At 33.6% G+C, this 16,419-nt stretch overlaps 1 protein-coding gene and 1 long non-coding RNA gene across 3 annotated transcripts; one reads left to right on the forward strand and one right to left on the reverse strand.

The window, feature by feature from the left end:
• Nucleotides 1-124: 124 nt before the first annotated feature.
• Nucleotides 125-3,252, reverse strand: LOC133781456 (uncharacterized). Of its 2 annotated transcripts, XR_009870119.1 has the most exons (3): nt 3,099-3,216; nt 2,384-2,511; nt 125-390 (listed from the first exon to the last, which is right to left on the reverse strand). It is a non-coding gene; the product is annotated as an uncharacterized LOC133781456 (long non-coding RNA). The 2 variants fall into 2 exon arrangements; XR_009870118.1 differs by lacking the exon at nt 125-390 and having other exon boundaries at nt 2,159-2,511; nt 3,099-3,252.
• Nucleotides 3,253-7,694: 4,442 nt separating this feature from the next.
• Nucleotides 7,695-9,403, forward strand: LOC133783669 (uncharacterized). Its single transcript, XM_062223318.1, has 2 exons — nt 7,695-8,816; nt 9,305-9,403. Exons 1-2 carry the CDS (start codon nt 7,695-7,697, stop codon nt 9,401-9,403), a joined length of 1,221 nt encoding a protein of 406 aa, XP_062079302.1.
• Nucleotides 9,404-16,419: the final 7,016 nt, after the last annotated feature.

The following is a 16,419-nucleotide window of genomic DNA, read 5'->3' on the forward strand; positions in this document are numbered from 1 at the left end:
GAGTGCCTTTAATTAAGTTTTTAGGACTCGCATTGCGAGTCCTAAAAAATCTGGTTGAGTGCCTTTAAGTAATTTTTTAGGACTCTCTTTGCATGTCCTTAAAAGTAATTTTTTTTTAAAAAAATGCAGCTACAATTTTTATTTTGATTTAGAAAAAATATTTCCATTTCAGTGTCCATATGAGACCAGCTGAGAAAAGCTAGAAACAAGCTGAGAAAAGCTTACCAACAAGCTGAAAGTTCAATCACAGATAATGTATTTTATTGGGAACCAAAAAAATATTAAAATCCAAAAACTTCAAAGCCCATTAATAAAAAGAAAAACAAAATCCATTGGATTAGTCATCCTTCTCTTGAGCTTCCTCTCATCTTTATCACCCTTCTTCTTTACCTGCAACATCTTAGTATTGTTATACTTAGAGACAAAATAATTCATATTACATTTTGCAAACCTGAATACACATAGTAACAATGAATCATTATCTACTGAGTATAAACACAAGATCAATGAAAGCTAAAGTTCTCTCATTATTAACTAACATTAACTAATAGCAAACATGTTAATGTGAATGAGAAATTGAGAATCATTGACGTATCGTTGAGTTAGAAGATTGGGGCTTAATGCTTTTTAGTGTAACTAATTTAGAGAAAGACTTTGAAAAAATCATATAAGCCCTTACTACTCAAAAAAGAAAAGTATCAGCCCCAAAAATATATAATATTATACAAAGTTATATAAATGTGTCTATCAATGACAAATTTCAAAGTTAAGTTTAGCTAACATTTCTGGCATCTTTATTTATTTAAGGAAGTAAAATAGACAAACAGAAGCTATGATACTAAAAATATACACTAAAATGATGACATCTCTTTTATTCCTAAAGATACAGACACAGACACAAGAAAGACACAGACACAGTACACTCAAACATACCTCCTTCTATATTTATCTTATTTTAGCAGATTCTTGTATGCACTCTGTTGTTCTTATTCACATGTTCTTCTAAAAGAATGAATGCAGCAGAAATGATTATGGTATATAACCAGATCCTGACATATATGTTTTTACTCTTATTTCTTTTATTTTTTTCTTATTTCTATTTTAATAATACATAAAACATATATGCACAAAAACGTACACAAAAACAATCCCTAAATAAGTAAAAATATAGAGATATGCCTACGTTGAGAGACTCTAACGAGTTGAGTGCATATATGTAAGACTTGGTAAAAAAACAATGCTCAATGATTCTAAAACTCACTATCTTGGTATACAGAAGCTCTTAAATTGATCCATGTGTCACAAAAACAGAGATACAAACACAAAAATATATATCGGTGAATTGCTAAACATCACATACAAGAACAGAGGAAACACTAATCCCAAAATTATTTTTTTCAGAGGAAAGCATTTTGGAGTATGAAGGCCAAGATGAGGCTGTCAAGGTTATTCCAAAATCAAAGGTTTGTTGGTTTGTTTGTTTAATATTTTATTTTGTTCATACATATTTTTTGTGAATCAAGTTCGCTTAGTTAGTTGCATGATTTGTAATTCTTATGGAAGTTTGATTAGAATTGAGTGAAGAAAATTTGACTTTAATATCCTTTCAGAATATATAGTTTTTTCCACCTAGTACTTGCTGCATTTTCCTGGTAGTTTTGCATTGTAGACTCTGTATTGAGTGGTTCTACATAATTGTGTAATATACATATCACGTTGTAGAGGTCTTAAGTAAAAAGTAGTGTTTATGATTATATTTGCTAGAGCATATGCATGGTCACCATGATTATCATATTATAAATAGTTCAATTTCATAAAAAGCATCTGTAAATTAATTTAGGATCAGGATGGCTTAGTTTTGTGAAACTATTGTTATACCAACAAAAAAAATTGGTGGATATATGTTGATTTTGTTTGATATATATAGTAATGACTGTTTCATTGCCTCCTAACTTCAAGACAGACAAATACATTGTAATCATCTTTACATTGCTAATGTCATTTTCTTTCAATGGTCTTTATAACTAGAAGACTTATTCTCCTCCAGTCACTGGGATTTTAGTATTGAGAGTTAAAGTAAAATTAGTAATATATTAGTTAACTTTATGTTTCAATTTATCCACTTACCCGCTGGAAGTCTTTAATAAGTTATGGAATAAACCATCAAAAAGAGATGAATAAATTGGATAGAGTAGTTAATAATCATCCAAATCTAAGAACAACAAATATAGTTCTTAAATATGTTTCCACATTATTAAGAAACAGGCAAATACAATGGAAAGCTAAAACTTTCACTACAGAACCTACTACTGCATAAATGAATCACAAAACCCAGCAACTGCAAGCGATAGAGAAACATAGAGAACAAGGAGGAGAGATAAACCTTTGGAGGCTTAAAGGGATAATCCGGAGGAAAATGAATTGAAACAAGGAATACGCCCCCTGCATATGGACTATCAGCAGGCCCCATAATTGTTGCTTGCCAATGGAACATATCCTCAGCCACAGGACCTACAATAATTAAGGCAAACATTTCAACACTTGGTTCAATTCAATTTAATGATTCTTATAATCAGCTTAAACATCCATGAACAAGCAGCAGAACAGAAAATCAAGGATATCTACATCAGCATGCCACTCTTATTAATCAAAAGCACACATGGTTAACACCTTGTAAACATTAAATCAATAAATGAACACCTTAATTGTCAACCGTGCATATGCCAATATTGACAAAAACAGTATTAAATATAATCATCAGATGAAATAGTTCAGTGCTATAGTACTAGCTCCATTTCTTCTACTACGAAACGGAGAATAAATACATACCTATAATATAGATATATACACACGAAAAGGTAATGCATAAAGCTGATTAACAATATAATCTATGCATATAAGAGCGTTAAAAATATTGGGGCTCAGCTACAAGCTGCCATAGTAACTAAACTGAACCATAATTCACACACCAAGATTACAGAAGAACTCCCCCATTTAAACTGTGAAGTAAAACTACAAAAGATTCAAACTTTTACATACCCAGATAGTTTAAATTGCATTTCACAACAAAAAAAATCAGATATGATAAGAAATCAAACCGAAAAAATCCCAGAAGCCCACTTCATATAAGCTTGAACAATTTCCAAACAGTTAAAGAACAAATCCCAAACCTACACTAGCCCCTCCCTGCACAGCCACTGTCCCTGCCGAGCCCAGCCACCATCCTTGCATAGTCGACCCAGACCCAGCTCAGCCCAACCTGAACCCCTCCCTGTGCCGTCCTTGCACGATCGATCCCACCCCCTGAGACCCCCGCGCCGTCGAGCCCAGCCAGCCCGGAGAACCCCACTCGCGCGTCGAGCCCTTGAACCCCCAGCCGCTGTCGAGCCCTTGAACCCCTAGGCGACATCGAGCCCAGGCAGAGTGAGAGATGGGAGGACGAAGGAGTGAGAGAGCCGAGTCCCCTGCCTCTGCTTCGAGCCCTCTGCCGTGATCCGGCCACCAGCCGTGACCCATGCACGCCATCAAAGAGGATGGTTGAGGGCTGGTTTTTGAGTTGAGGAAAAGAACGAGAGAGAGAGAGAGTGAGATTGAGGTTGAGGGATAGGGTTTAGTTATTATTATTAGTTAAAAAAATATATAGTTATTATTATAAAAATATATAAATACAAAGTATAATAATATTAAGAAAAAATAATATTAGTTTTTATTTTTTAAGTATATTTAAAAACTAACAACTTATAATTTTTTTAAGAAATTATTAAAATATTTAACCATATATAAATAATTTACTTTTAAATATTACTTTCAGTCCAGTTGTTTTTAGGACTCGCAAAGTTGTTTTTAGGACTCGCAAAGTGAGTCCTTAAAGAGTATTAAGGACTCCCAAAGCAAGTCCTTAAAATTGTTAAGTAAAACACTCATTTTTTAGCCCAGATTCTTTTAGGACTCACATATTTTTTTAGGACACTCATTGCGAGTCCTAAATTGTGTTTTTTCAGGACTCTCAATGAGTGTCCTAAAAACTCCATAAATATTTTTAAGGACTTGCATTTATGTGCGAGTCCTAAAAAAGTGTCCCGTAAAGGGTATTTTGTAGTAGTGATTTAATCCTCAAAATACTTAATCTTTAATCACCCATTCATAACATGTGCTTAAAATCCTATTGGTCCTTATTTAAACCTTATAGTATAATAAATATTATCCTTAATATCAGTCATATAATCAAACCTTAGGTTAAAATTAATATTCTTAAACTATAGGTTAAACTTAGAAAATCTATAAGTACTACTATGAGTGTCCAAATAATTCCCGGTCTGAACCAAAAATCCACAGTTACAAAGATAATGCTATAAATACTACAATACTACTATCTAACTAGCTAAGTAAAGTTCTTGGACTCTACATCCGCCACTGATAAATTGCCTTGCTTCAAGTTGGCAAACTCCTCAACTCTTGAAGCGAGTAGCGCTGAGTTGTAGTACTTTTTGTGGAACAGCTCCACAAATCGGGTCCATGTCATGGTGGCGACATCCTGGGATTGCTGGACCAAGTCCCACCATTTCCTGGCATCCTTCTTGAGAAAAGACGAGACGCAGGATATGCGGTCCGCATTACTAAGGTTCATGTTCGTCAGAATCGGCTCTACATTCCTCAGCAACTCTTCTGCCTCAAAGGGGTCTGTAGTCCCTTCGAAGTTTGGAGCATGCTGCTTGCGGAACCTCTCATACACCGGCTCCATGTGTTTTACTGGATACGACGCATAATTCGTCATTGGCCATCCCCCATATGGACCAACTTGTTGGGGTGCTGGGGCCATTTGTTGTGGCTGCGGCTGCGGCGGAGGCTGAGGCTGAGATTGAGCCTGTTGACGTTGTTGCTGCAAAAGTTCCTCGACTTGCTGTCGCAGTCTGGCAATCTCCGCAGTGTTGTCAGCTGGCGGTGCCGGCGCGTTGCGGCGTGCAGTAGCACACACTCCCCTTCGGCGAACTGGAGGGACTTCATTGGTCACTGGAACATCGATGGAGGCGTTTCTGTTGGTGCGTGCAAATCTTCGGAACGACATCGTAGCAGAGTTCTAACCGTTGAAAGAAACATGTTAGAACTTTACCTAATAGGCTCTAAGGAAAAAACTTATTCTAGAATAAACATATCTCGGACCTATTTATTATGACTTCGTATGAAAAATTATATAAATCTTTATTTATATTTAGAGTGGGTTTCTATACTTAGAAAAACAAGTCATCTTTATTTTCTAAGTGTGTTTCTAATTATCCTATATGACTTAATTCTTAGGCTCGAAACTTATCTTTGATCCAAAGTTAACCATATTGAGGGAGGGCTGGGATCAGTAAAATCGTTCCCACTACTATGGCCCCCTAACTCTCAATAAGTAAATTTGGTTCATTGATTTGTATCCACCCTCACCGAACTTAGTCATTATTCATTTTATTTATTACTTATTATGATTGTGAAAATAAAATCAAACTCATACATGATAATAAAATAGCATGTTATTCATTTGGAAAAAAAAAAAAGATTTTCACCTATTACAATCATAAAAAAAAAAAAAAAAAAAAACAATAAAAACTACTAATCTAAAAATCGGGATCTTCTACATCCGATCCCTCATCTAACATATCGTCATCTATCTCCTCATAATCATCATTGTCATGAGCATCAAAATGTCCTCTAGGAAGGTTTGTGAGAATCCTATGTTTTTGCTCATTTGTGAACTGAAACTCGAATTTTGCAGTGAACCTAACTAAGAGGAAATAATATCTCATCGCTAATGGTAGTTCATCCTCATCATTCATGTTTTCCCATATTACTTCTAAGGCTGCTATTACAGGATGGAAATCTTTAAATAGCCTAATTATTAGTACATATTGTTCCGTTGATCTTAACATTATTTGCTTAGCCTCTTGAAGGTGACCTATCTCTTGGTGGAACAAGAGAAATCTTTGAGTGATCCTTTCTAGTGCTCCTACAGTGCTTCTTGGCTCCCTTATTCTTTTTAAGGCCTTAATGGCTCGGATATCTTGGTAGGTTAAAGCTCCGTTCATACTTAACTGAAAACATAAACACTAAAGTTGTTAGCTATACACATAAGCAAAATAACTTGTAACTTAAAAATATTTTCATTAAGGATTTCTTTGAATTTCCCGCTCTTTTTTCAGCTTGAGCTGGAGCCATGGCAGGAAGGCCGAGATTGAATAAGAAATCGCCTGGGAAGAAGAAGAAAGGGCCATCTTCTACGGATCCGGTCCTCAAAGTCAAGTCTATGGCTGGCATCTTAGGAGTGGAGGCAATGGTGTTTGAGGGAGAAAAGGATTCTGAGCGAAGTCGACTGGAAGAATCTAACGAAGATATTTTGCAGAAATCGTCTACTCAATCTATGGATGGAGCAGAGATGGAGCAATCTGAGGGGCCTAATCCGACTTCACAACTGTTGAGTGATACAGAGGTTAATCCAGATGGAGAGGTTCGTCGATCCTTGGTGAAACAAACTCTTACTAATTGGCTGGGAGTCCTAAAAGGAGACTTGGGGAAGAATGAGCAGCCAGGTACATCCAAATCTTATTCAGCTTCTCATATTGAGACTAATTGTATTAAAATAGAAGCGGAAGATATTGAAGATGAGGTTCAATACTGGCAATCAGCTTTGGTTTGCTATGTTCTGGGAGCAAACCCTCCGATTTCAGTAATGGAAGGTTATTTCCGCAGAATCTGGAGAGATAAGGGACTTGACAAACTAGCTCTATTAGCTCCAGGGGTGTTCATTGTCCGATTTACTTCGATGGAGCAGCGGGATGGAATTTTTAATGGGGGATATCAGTTATTTGATCGGAAGCCGCTTATCATGAAAAGCTGGGACCCTCACTCAAAGTTTACTAAAGAAACAGTAATGTCGATTCCGATTTGGGCGCAATTAAGCAATCTAGAGCTGAAATACTGGGGTGAGAGGTCCATGGCTAAGATTGTTGGCTCAATTGGGAAAATGGTTAAACAAGATAGAGCAACTCAGGCAAGAGAAAAGTTACAATATGCCAGAGTCTTAGTTGAAGTGAATCTCACAAAAGAATTACCAGAGCAAATCAAGTTTGAAGAAGAAAATGGGGAATTTGTATATGTTGGAGTGCAGTATGATTGGAAGCCGGATCTATGCTTGCATTGCAAAGGTATAGGGCATAGGAAAGAAGTTTGCAAGAAGAGGCCGAATCCAGGAGAACCATCACAAGTTTGGCAAGAGAAGAAACCTGGTCCATCTTCCCATCCTACTGTGACTACAACAGATAAGAATATGAAGCAGGGTCTAGTCAAGAAGAACGGAGAGGGGTCTGTATCTCTTATTGGGAAAACAGGGAATGGGAATAAGAATAAGGAGGTGCTAGAGAAGAACTCATTTATGGTACTAGGCCAGTATACAGATGCTGAAGTTACTGTTGGAGAAACATTGCAGGGAATGAGGGCCAATATGAGTGGAGGGGGAGAACCTCCATTCATCAATGGATAGGTTCTTTGGTTGGAATGTTAGGGGGCTTAACAATATCAATAAACAAAGGGAGGTTATGAAAATGATCTCTAACAAAAGAATTGGTTTTGTTAGCCTCCTAGAAACAAGGGTAAAGGCTCCCAACATGGGATCTTTATACCTTAATATGTTTAGGGGCTGGTGCTTTACTACTAATTTAATGCAGCATCCTAATGGGAGAATAGTGGTTGCATGGAACCCGTTGAGTTTTGATGTGGATATTAGAGGGAGTTCGAGCCAGTGGATGCATTTTGCAGTTACGGCTAAAAATGGAATTCAGGTTGTTATTACAGTGGTTTATGCTTTTAATGATAAAGTAGGTAGGGAGAGACTTTGGGAAGATTTGGAGAGCATGGCTAATAGTGTCTCTTATCCTTGGATAGTGATGGGTGACTTCAATGCAGTGTTATCTCTAGAAGACCGATTCCCTTATCATGGTAATGGTTCAGATTTTTTGCCTTTTCAGCACTGTGTTGAGCATTGCAAATTATCAGATATGAAATTTTCTGGCACGTTTTTTACTTGGAACAATAAACAAGGGGGCAAAGATAGGGTTTACGCTAAACTTGATCGAGTTTTGGCCAATGAGAGCTGGATAGGGAAGTTTCAGAATGCTGAGGTTATTTTTTTTCCTGAGTGTACCATGGACCATAGCCCTTTTATGGTCAACTTTGGTTCTCTTCCTGAGAATAAAAAGCCATTCAGATATTTCAACTTTTGGAGCAATTTAGAGGGTTTTCATAGGACAGTTGCTGAGTCTTGGAGAAAGGATGTGCAGGGGACTCCAATGTATTCGTTGATTACCAAGCTGAAAAGGCTGAGATTTGATTTGAAAAAGCTTAATAGAGAAGGGAAAGGAGATGTGTTTATGCAAGATACAATGACTCATAAGTTGATGATTGATGTCCAAGATAAGTTGCAATGTGATCCGGGTAACATCCAGCTGATAGATGAGGAGATTGCTAGAAGGAAAGAGTATCAGTGGGCTCATAAAAACTTGGTTCAGTTTCTTAAGCAAAAGGTAAAGGAAGATTGGCTGAAGCTTGGTGATGAGAATACTAAGGTTTTCCATAACAGTATTCGGAATATGCATATGCAGAATGCCATATTTTCGATTTGGGATATGAAAGGTCTGTGGCATGATAGCCATGAAGAGGTTCACAATGCATTTTATGCATATTATGAAGATTTACTTGATACAGCAATGAGAAACAGAAGGAGAGTTTTAGTTTCAATAGTTCAATCAGGTCCCATGATTTCGGATCAACAAGCTGTCTTCTTGGTAAAGGATGATTTCGGATCCTCAAAATACTTAATCTTTAATCACCCATTCATAACATGTGCTTAAAATCCTATTGGTCCTTATTTAAACCTTATAGTATAATAAATATTATCCTTAATATCAGTCATATAATCAAACCTTAGGTTAAAATTAATATTCTTAAACTATAGGTTAAACTTAGAAAATCTATAAGTACTACTATGAGTGTCCAAATAATTCCCGGTCTGAACCAAAAATCCACAGTTACAAAGATAATGCTATAAATACTGTAATACTACTATCTAACTAGCTAAGTAAAGTTCTTGGACTCTACATGTTCATTGCTTGTGTAAATAAATTAAAATGTATACTATTTTGAACACTATGTTTTGGTTTATAATCTGTTTTGAACCCTATATTTTTTAAAATTAACATTTGGATAAATTGGATCCTTCAAAATTTGGATAAGAGTTTGATAATGATCCTTCAAAATTCGATAAATTGGTTAGAGATGTAGACAAATCATTATTCAATGGTTGCCTGAAACAAAGATTACCAATGATGGTGAAATTTTACAACAGAAAAGTAGAAAATGGAGTGAGCGATAAATGTTTTAGTCAATTTGTAGCTGCTTTTAAGGAGATTTTGCCATCCGATAATTTCTTCCCTGAGTTTACGTATGAAGTGAAGAAAACTTTAAATTGCATATTGTTGAAGTATGAGAAGATCCATGCATGTCTGAATGATTGTGTTATATCGCTAAGAGTATGCAGACATGGACACTTGCCGATAATGTGATTTACCTCACTACAAACCAAACAAAAGTAAGTAGAATAGGAAACTTATTCCTTAGAAAGTGATGTGGTAGTTGCCTTTGATTCCGCGGCTTAAGCGGTTATATTGAAGTGCAGAACACTCTGAAATCTTAATATGGCATGAGACTATACGAGTGAAAGATGGTGAACTCCGACATCCTGCAGATTTGCAGGCCTGGAAAAAAATTAATAACTTAAATCCTGAATTTAAAACTGAAGCAAGACATCTTTGTCTAGGTCTAGTTGTCGATGGTGTAAACCCACATAAATCTCTAAGTAGTAGGCATAGTTCGTGGCTTGTCTTCTATGTTATGTATAATCTTCCTCCGTGGTTAGTGAGGATAAGAAGATTTTTGATGTTCACATTAATGATTTCAGGCCCAAAACAACCGAGACACGATATAGATGTTTATTTGGCACCATTAATTGATGGTTTGAAATATTTGTATGAAAATGGTGTTGAGCGCATATGACGGTTTTAAGAAAGAAGTCTTTAACTTAAAAGTTGTGTTGTTTTGGACTGTTAATGATTTCTCGGCTTATGGTAATCTATCAGGGTTAAGCACAAAAGGTTACTAGGGATGTCCAATATGTTGCACTAACACAAGGGCTCTTCGTTTGTCGAATGGGCACAAAATGTGTTATATTGGTCATAGACGATACTTGCCCCTAAATCATAGTTATAGGAAAAAAAAAAGCATTTGATGGTGATAAAGAACAAGGTGTTGCTCCTTTGCGACTATCGGGGCAACAAATTCTTAAAGAAGTAGAGAAAATTGATTTCAAGTGTGGAAAAATGAAGAAAAATAAGAAAGTAAATGGATGTTTCCAAATGAAATCAATTTTTTTCGTCTCCCTTACTGGAAAAATTTACTTGTTCGACATTGTTTGGATGTCATGCACCTAGAAAAAAAAGTGTCGAAAGTAGTATAGGTACATTACTTTATATTCCCGGTAAAACTAAGGATGGTCTAACTATTCATTCAGATCTTGTTGAAATGGGTATACGAAATGATTTAGCACCTAAAGAGAGAGGTAAATGCACATATTTACCTCCTTCTTGTTTCACGTTGTCTAGAGAAGTGAAAAATGTCGTATGTAAATCATTTGCAGAGATGAAAGTGCCTGATGGATATTCATCCAATATTCAAAACTTGGTATCTATGGGGGATTTGAAGTTGATGGGTATGAAATCATATGATTGTCATATGTTAATGCAACAATTACTTCCGATTGCCATCCGATCAGTCTTACCAAAAAAAGTTCGAGATTGTTTGACAAATATTTGCATATTCTTCAACTATATGTGCAGAACAGAATTAGAAATGAAAAAATTGGATGCATTGCATGATGAGATTGTGAAAACTCTATGTAACCTTGAAATGTTAAATTTTTAGAGTTGAAAGTGTAATATGTATTTAATTAATTTTAATTTTTATATAGCCTACGCACAATGTTCGGAAAATGAATACATTTGCACATTTACACATTTGGTAAGAGGTTCTTGCCCAAAACAACCCCAAAATTATGAATGCGGTTTTTATGTACTAAGATACATTTATGATCTCGTAAATCCACTGAATCCGACAGAAGTTATCAAGAAGAAAGTATGTCAATTTTGTAGTGGTTTGACAAAAAAGAATACAATGTCAAGGACGATCTACTCCCACTACAAAGCGATTGGTTAGCTAGATTAATGTCATTTATTTATGAAGTCTAATTTTTCATATGTGGAACTTGCTAACTTGACTTATATGTTAAATGTTATTTGTGTGTTCTTATGTATGTATATGGAAACTAGTATGATATGTGAATGTATATACAAATTAGTAATAATATGTGAATGTATATAATAATATGTTATATGTCATCTTTTAATTAGATAATAATTTATCAAATTAGGTATATAATAATATGTTATATGTTATCTTTTAATTTGATAATAATTTATCAATTTAGGTATATAATAATATGTTAAATTCTTATTATATAAAATTTAAGTATATTATAATAATTAATAAAATTAGGTATATTATATAACCGGAATCGAATTATTGAAAAAATATATATATATATATATAATTAGTAATTGAAAATAATTATAAAAAAGAATTGTTTTATCTACAGTTATGTTAAATAAACCGCGGAGAAAGATATTCTTTTTCTGCGGTTTATTTAACATAACCGCATAGAAATAATATATTTTTCTGTGGTTTATTTAACATAACTGCAGAGAAAAGTGTGTCTTTTCTCCGCGGTTTTTTTAACACTTTTCTCTGCGGTCGAATACACTCTCAAAAACCGTAAAGAAAAGCAATTTTTTGTATTAGTGAAAACGCATGGAAATGATATTTATTATAAGAATTTTTGTTGAATATATATTATTCAGGTAATTTTGAGTAGAAATAATTTAAGGTGAAATGATTGTATGTTACTTGAAATGTAAAATAATAAATTGCAAATAATAATTATTTTTGGATTTTTTTTTTCTTACAAGAAACATGATGTTATTATGATGTGTAAGTGTTATTTTGAAGATTAATTTCATAGATTTTTTTTATTTATCAAAAAATAAAAATAAATTTAACTTGGACCTAAAAGTATAATGTACCACATAGTTATCAATATTCTTCACTAACGTACTTCAAGATAAGGAATTATAAAAAATACAAATTAAAGTAGTCCTTAGAGTTATAGCACAAGAAGAAGGACTAGCATAAAGAAGAACTAGTAGTATTAGAAAAAATTATTGTGGTATGCTTCTTGTGTTGACTCTGGTGGACCAGGGGCGTAAACATATGTAAAAATCAGAGTGTAAGTCGACTCCGGGGTGAACATGAGGACCATGTATTTATTTTTATATAGAATTATTGATGATCACCCCTACCCATGCAAAACACATTGTGGGTATGAGAGAGAAAAAATCATTAAATAAGATTGCAGATATTTCAACATTTTAGTCAGGATGGTCCCGTCAATCGACCCATGCAAAAGACATTTTCCCTTTGACACAAAACAGTGTCCAATAGGAATTGACCCATCTATTTCTATAACCACACAAGAAATTAATGTAATCTTATGAGACTCATCTGTTCCTGTCTTACGTAAAAGTTTGTTTCAGTAAGTAAGGACTGTTTTTATGTTAATAGCAACACCGATTCTTGTGGTATGTAAAATTCATTTTTAGAATAATAATACAATTTATAGATTCTTCTGTGTTTATTCTCATTTTCCTTCCTCTCATTTTGAAAGTAAATTCTTCATTGTCAAAATCTTAAAGTTCTCTTTTACATCCTCATTATATTTACTACCCTTCTAGTCGCAAAAAAGAGTGTTGTTATTTAGCACTTTAAGGTGTTCAACACCACATGAGGTGTCCCCTCATGATTGGTTAGCAATACCCCACAATCATTATTAAATTCAAATAAGTGGGACCCGATGTGGTGTTGGGCACCAGTAGTGCCCTAGCGATTCTCCGCAAAAAACCTTTAATTATTATTATTATTATGGGTTTGAACACTCTTAAATTTTTGGCGAAGTGTAACATTAGTCAGGCATTGAAATTTAATTAGTAAGATTAACTATAAATTATAATTAGTTTTAATAATAATCACATTTTTTAGTTGTATATAAACAAGCTAATTCTGTAGAATATATTTATTCATTTATATATTTATTTATTGATTTAATTTTATTAAATACAAAACAATAGATTAAAATTAAAACACTTATATCAAACATACAAATAAAATCATAAGAGTATGTTTGCTCAATCAAAATAAAGAGTTGTCCTAAATATGAAAATGTAATAGCCCATAGTAATAAAACTCATACATAAGTCCTACTGACTCGTTGCTCCAACATCAGGATCATCAGGTGGTGGTGGGGACATTGCGATCCCGAGGTAATACAATGAGTCCGGATGTGCACCTCTAATTGTCGAACACGCTCTCTCATCTCAGCCATCTCTTCATCTCTAGTTTGTGGATAATCAATACTAAATGTAGTTCGGTCCCTTATGTTAAGGAGACGCACATATCCTTTCTGGTGGCCACGTCATTTTTCGAAGACAGTTTGTACCAAAGACAAGTCGTCATCTTCATGCGCGCTCGAAACTGGTTTGTGAACTCTCAGTATCAGTTGACTGTGTCTGATGTGTATCGCGATATGCACCCAATTCATCCTGTGATACAATATATAATGTAATTATGTATTGTAAACAAACAATTAAAATTTTGAAAAATGTTTAAAAAAATCTTAATGTACCAAGGTTTTTTTGGCTGTTTCTGTCACCCATCCTGTGCCTGATTTATGGTGAGTATCCATCCAGCTATCCGGGATCGCCTCAAGTTCCCAGTCGATAAATTGCACCGTCACGTACATATTAAAAAAATACTAAACGTAAATAAGAAAAACAAACTTAAAAAGAATTAATTAACTTACTTTTTTATAGCGCAGGGCTGGTATTGACTGAGAACCTCTGTAGTTGAGCTCTTTTATTTTCTTCCTATTTTCCTTGGTGACCCCAGAACATTTACGCAAAAAGTTTCTATTAGTAATATATTTAATTAAGAGAGTTAAGTTTAGCAAGAAATTAATACCATAATTAAGGAGTGTATCAATGTATAATGTATTACCTCGTTCACAATGAACTGGGATATCTGACGATGCACGTGGAGGATCGCATCCTCCACCATCACCCCCGTGAGATCAAGCAATAACGTCAGCCGTAACTGTCAAATTAATCGATATTAAAATTACATTTATCTAAACATAATAACTAAATTAATCAATTATTATAAAACATAATTATTTCAACATATTATAAAAAATTTATTAAACATTTTAGTTGATATCCTAAATTTATTAGACAATCTCCAATAGGAGATGTAAATATTATGTTATATCTGTCACAAAAAGTAAATATATTGTATATTTAGCACAAGTTTTAGCATTATGTTCCAATACACAACTTTAAAATTTTTTATAAAATTTAATATTTCATTAATGCTAATTTGATATTTATTGAAAATATAGAAAAAATAATCATTTTTTTTTTATATTTTATTGTTGATAGTATAAGATACTAATAAAATAATGAGGTAAAAAGTATAACATTTAATGCTAATGGATAAATATAATACTAAAATAATAAAAATTACATAAAAATAAATAAAAAAATGTAGTATTTATGGTGATGGAAAGTATGCACCATACTATATTGTTTGCCAAATTTGGCATAACTTTTGGCACACCATTGGAGCAACTCTTTTGTAAAGTGAGCTATATTTTTGCAATGCATCACCAATTTTGCACTCCATTAAAGATGCTTTTATAGGCACATAAATTAAACTTCCTTATACACAAGATTAAATTAACAACCAACAAACTGATAATTATGTGTTTATCCTCAAAGCTTGAAATCTACATCCAAAAGTCTCTTCCTAGGGCTCCACATCCTTGAGGGCATTAACTAACTGCATAATTAGATGATAGTCACCTTCAATTCTTAAAATTAATGTAGACAACACTAATCTGATAATTTTTTGAGAATGATAAGAAAATTCACTTTTTTACTCTCTTCACATTTTTAAATCTAATCCCTCTACACATATACAATTTTTATTAATATTATTTGAGTTTTAATTTGAAAATATAAACTATTATTTAGAAAAAACTATGTCAATTATAATGACTACACTACAAAAAACAGGGCCTATACCGAGAACCAAAAGTCGTCGGTAGACGACCGAATATTCTCGGCACAGCTTCTACTGAGAACATGTTCTTGGTAGATGGTTCTCGGTACATCCTCATCGGTAGCTGAAAACTTGTACCGTGGACATTAAATATGTTCTCGGTATAGGTTGTACCGAGGATAATTGTTCTCGGTATATAGTTGAAAATATCATCGGTGAAACCTATCCAATTTTGTCATCTAGATGGGCTATACCGAGGACACTGTCCTCGGCATAGACTGAACCGAGATTTTTTTTTTATATGTGCAATATTTATTCATTTGTATATTTATTCATTTGTATATTTATTTATTGATTTAATTTCAATTAAATATAAAACAGTAGATTAAAATTAAAACACTTATATCAAACATATAAATAAAAACATAAGAGTACGTTTGCTCAATCAAAATAAAGAGTTGTCCTAAACATGAAAATGTAATAGCCCATAGTAATAAAACTAATACATAAGTCCTACTGACTCGTTGCTCCAACATCGAGATCATCAGGTGGTGGTGGGGGATATTGAGATCCTGGGGTGATACAATGAGTCCGGATGTGCTCCTCTAATTGTCGAACACGCTCTCTCATCTCAGCCATCTCTTCATCTCTAGTTTGTGCAGAATCAATAGTAAATGTAGTTTGGTCCCTTATGTTAAGGATACACACATATCCATCACTCCCGTGAGAAAGAGCAATTACGTCTGCCATAACTGTCAAATTAATCGATATTAAAATTACATTTATCTAAACATATTAACTACAATAATCAATTATTATAAAACATAATTATTTCAACATATTATAAAAAGTTTATAAAACATTTTAGTTGATATCCTAAATTTAATAGACAAACTCCAATAGGAGATGTAAATATTATGTTATATTTAGCACAATTTTTAGCATTATGCTCCAATGTAAACTTTAAAAATTGTTGTAAAATTTAATATTTTATTAATGCTAATTTGATATTTATTGAAAATATACAAAAAAATAATCATTTTCTTTGTATTTTATTGTTGATAGTATAAGATAATAATAAAATAATAAGGTAAAAAGTATAACATTTAA

This window comes from Humulus lupulus, chromosome 6 (assembly GCF_963169125.1).
Source record: "Humulus lupulus chromosome 6, drHumLupu1.1, whole genome shotgun sequence".
NCBI classification, from domain to species: Eukaryota; Viridiplantae; Streptophyta; class Magnoliopsida; order Rosales; family Cannabaceae; genus Humulus; species Humulus lupulus.

What these genes read in the sequence shown, in the direction of transcription:
- LOC133783669 (XM_062223318.1), top strand. Translation starts at nt 7,695, where the DNA reads ATGCAGCATCCTAATGGGAGAATAGTGGTTGCATGGAACCCGTTGAGT. An exon ending in ATCAACAAGCTGTCTTCTTG is followed by an intron (nt 8,817 to 9,304) that starts GTAAAGGATGAT and finishes TAAATTGGTTAG; the next exon opens with AGATGTAGACAAATCATTAT.